The sequence below is a fragment of the Ziziphus jujuba genome, chromosome 10, assembly GCF_031755915.1.
Source record: "Ziziphus jujuba cultivar Dongzao chromosome 10, ASM3175591v1".
NCBI lineage: Eukaryota > Viridiplantae > Streptophyta > Magnoliopsida > Rosales > Rhamnaceae > Ziziphus > Ziziphus jujuba.
Window position 1 is genome coordinate 8336176 of NC_083388.1, and position 4069 is coordinate 8340244.

At 36.1% G+C, this 4069-nt stretch overlaps 1 protein-coding gene across 1 annotated transcript; it reads right to left on the reverse strand.

The window, feature by feature from the left end:
- Positions 1 to 331: 331 nt before the first annotated feature.
- LOC107410899 (subtilisin-like protease SBT4.4) lies at positions 332 to 3643 on the reverse strand. The gene is made up of 10 exons (XM_048469041.2): positions 3542 to 3643; positions 3302 to 3396; positions 3083 to 3174; positions 2705 to 2951; positions 2063 to 2564; positions 1849 to 1946; positions 1538 to 1747; positions 1334 to 1445; positions 1010 to 1223; positions 332 to 846 (listed from the first exon to the last, which is right to left on the reverse strand). The coding sequence occupies exons 1-10, from the start codon at positions 3641 to 3643 to the stop codon at positions 332 to 334; spliced, it is 2187 nt and encodes a 728-aa protein (XP_048324998.1).
- Positions 3644 to 4069: the final 426 nt, after the last annotated feature.

The window sequence follows — 4069 nt, forward strand, 5'->3', positions numbered from 1 at the left end:
TTTCTTTTTCTTTTTTTTTTTTAAAAAAAAAACAGAGCTTAGCTTTGTTAATAAAAAAAATCTGTTATATTTAATTGACACTGAAGTATTTAGGAAGTTTAAAACTAAATTGATTTTCTTTTCTTGGAAAATGGATCTTTGTGATTTGAACATGTGAAAACTGCAAATTGGTAAAAAAAATAATGTGGTCTCTATTAAACTTCTTTAAGGTTTTTGATAACGTATACAAATGCAACTTAGAGAGTAAATAAACATACGCATTATTGCATGCTTACAACATTATTGGATGCTTAGAAACCAAAAGAAAAATACATATAACAATGGTATGAGCTTAATTAAAAATGACAATAGGACTTCTGACACTATGAGTACCATCAGACCAAGTGATTGATGAAGACAGCGTAGTTCCATCTGCCACAGATCCTTTAACAGTCACACTAAAGGTCTTCTCCTCGTTCTGGGATTTGAAGGAAAGAACTTCAGGCGCCACTTGAATATCTAGTTCTGAACGTCCGGTAACTTTGACTTCGTAAGTGGAGTTTGCAAGGCCAACATTCTTCACTCTTCTATGAAACTCAACCGTAAATGACCCACTAGTTGTAAAGGCAAGAGAAGGATAATTCAGATCCTTGGGCTCAGTAGTGGCTTCCGGGCAAGTACTGTTAGAATCACCAGATATAAGCCTTATCCTCTCCTCAGTATAGCCAATGCCACATAGAAAATTTATGTAGTCAGCTTCAGAACTTTCATACACAAGTCCAGGATCTAAGGCTTCCACAGGATTAACTTGTCCAGCTCCATAACCAAATTCGCTGTCAGAACTTTTAGTGCCGTTCATGACCGAAGCTATAAGCAACAAAAGAAAAAAAAAAAAAAAATTCGTTATAATGATTTACAATGAAACCAGTTGTGATGCCAATAACATAAAATTAATATATTATCTTCAAGAATTTAAGCAAGACATTGTAACCTGTTGATAAAAAAGTTATATGAACAGGAAACTATATACCAGTTGTCATAAGAGCTGATTTTATGGCGGAAGGAGACCAATTAGGGTGAAATGTTTTAACGTATGCAGCTGCTCCAGCAACATGGGGGCAAGCCATGGAGGTTCCAGAAACTATATTGTAATTTACCCTCCTCGCGTCATCAGGGGAAGAAGAAGGTGAACTTGCTGGTGAATATGCAGCCAAGATATCTATCCCTGGGGCTGATATATCAGGCTGCAGCACATTTAAGCATAACATAAGCAGAATCCCATGGAAATGAAAAAGATTGATCTACAAGAAAACAGAACAAGAGAAAATTAATAACTCTTGGAAAAAACATATACCTTCAAAATATCCGGCGTAATATCATTTGGCCCCCGTGAAGAGAAGGAAGCAACTTTAGGTGCTGCGGAATCTATTACGCTATCACTTTTCAATATTTCTGCCTCAGGATTCCTATAAAACAAAGAAATAATAAATATATTTGAACAACATTTGATAAGCAAACACAATTAACGAAGATTTGGAAATGAATGTAGTACTCATACGTTGTTGAATCGTGGTAGGCCTGGACAGCAGTAAAGTCTTTGGAGGTTAAACCTGATGAAGGATATGGTTCAACGAAAGGAGTATCAACCGCTGATGTTTTTGAGTATATTACACCAGCTGCACCAGCCAAATCGCCATCTGGTTTTCGATCACATAACAAAATCTTTCCCCTTACTGCAGTCGGGTTTAGGCAGAATGTGGAACATAACCTGAAATGCTACAAATAGTCAGAAATTTATCCTCTTCTATCGTTGTGTTGTTACTGTGCTTATAATTTTTTATTCCCAAGGCTAACATGATACGCCTTTACCTGGCCTCATTTTTAGGGCAATCACCATTTGAAGTTTGTGCTCCATATACTAGAGGCAAGCTTGTACCATTCAATGAGAAACCATTAACTGTATTACCCTGTATAGCATATAATATGAGTTATGTTTTCGGTGATTATCATTGCTCGTGTGACAAATCATAACATATAAATTAGTAGGAAGGAAAGTAAATGCAGGGATCAAAATAAGACATACAAGCAGAGTATCTCCATTTCCAAGAACAACTTTGGATACAATTCTTCTATCTGTGCTGCTTGCTGCTACAGACACCACCCATGGCGCTACACTTGTTACAGTGCGAGCCGCAGGACCAGAGTTGCCAGCAGACTGTACGGTCAAGACTCCTTTCTTCAATCCATGAAAAGCACCAATTGCTATACTATCTTCATCATAATCAACTGAACCTTCACCCCCAATTGAGATTGTGATGATGTCAACACCATCAGCAATAGCATCGTCAAAACCAGACAAGATACCTGCTGTACTGCAACCTTCTTCACTGCATACTTTATAAACAGCAATTCTTGCAGAAGGAACTGCTCCTTTCGCTGTGCCTTCTGCTATTCCAAAGAAGCTAGCATCGTTTACAGCATTTCCAGCTGCCGTAGAGGCTGTATGGGTTCCATGTCCTTCTGTATCCCTCACACTTCTATCGCCTACTGCTGATGATTCGTAACTACGTGCTCCAATGATTTTGCTGCAAGAGTATGGATTAATCGTTTCACGTCACAGATAAGATTTCTATGTTTAACAGATTAATTAAGGGGCGATAAAGATTTATGAAAAGTTTGTCTGAAGTTTAAATGGAATTGAGAACAGAGGAAACAGGCAAAATACTTGTTGCATGTGAAATTGGCACCACCATTGCAGACTCCTTTCCACCTCTCTGGAGGAGGACCAAAACCTTCGTCGTTAAAGCTATCTGATTCAGGCCAAACTCCAGTGTCTAGAACACCGATTATAACATCACTCTCGGCGGTGGCATTTCTTTTGGCTTTGTTGTTGAGACCAATGAAGTCCCAAGATCTTGTTGTTTGAAGTTTAAGAATTTTACTAGGGAATACAGAAACGACTCCCTTCATCTCTGCAAATCACGGTTTAGCATTTCTTGTTAATCCCACACATAATAGTGTGTGTGTATATATATATATATATATAAATATATGTTACTTGTTTGAAAATAATGGCAAGAAGAGTCTGAGATAGAGCACATACCAGCAAGCCTTTGTCTTTCAGTATCCGTGAGTTTGGCTGCGAAGCCATTGAAACTCCTTCTGTAACTTCTAGTTAAAGACTTTTCCACACTACTGCTTATGCAGAAATAAAAAAATCCAGAGAGAAACACGATAATCATCCAAGAAAAAAAGCCAAAAAACTAGAATTAAGAAAAGTTAAGCTGCAATCGTATATATATACTATGCAGAAGATTATAACCTGCCCTGAAGAACACCTTGTAGTAGACTTATTTGGTTAGCTGTTGGCGAGTACATCACATCATCAGGGAGTGACCCCATGTACACAATATATTCCTGCTCATCATCATCATAGATTTTACAATTAAGCATACTATATTATTATTAGTGGATTGGTATTAAAAATTGGATGCCATATATAATTTAATTTATGATCAAGAAGTTAATAAAATTTGTCTTGCATAGAAATGAAAGTCCTTGCCTTTCTGTCACCATTTTCAATGGCTTTGCACATTAAGATCATGGAGAGCATGAAAATGGAGATCAACAAATGATAAAACATAAGAGATCCACACTTGGCCATTTTTAATTTTTACCAATACTTTGTCGAATTTCTTGATGATGAAGATATAGAGAATTTATAGTACCATGATACAAGAAAATTATATTATCATCATTTATATCATTATGTATTGAGATTTTATTTCCATTCAGGTCTAAATGCGTACTTGGAATTACAGTGACAAAGTTACGTGAATAATATGAAGTCACTTCCATATCTGGTTTATGGGATAGATAAGCACATTAACTTTCTGCTGTTTATATGTACATATTCGTTTTTGTGGTTTGGATTCTAAACCAGATGTTTTATTTTCATATAAGCTAACAAAATCCCAAGTCAACCAATTTGTTCCAAATAAGAAAACAAGTTATAACTTCAAAGGATAAATAAATATAAAGGGCTACCACTATTTTTATTTATTTTTCTTTCAGAGTAAATATCACTATA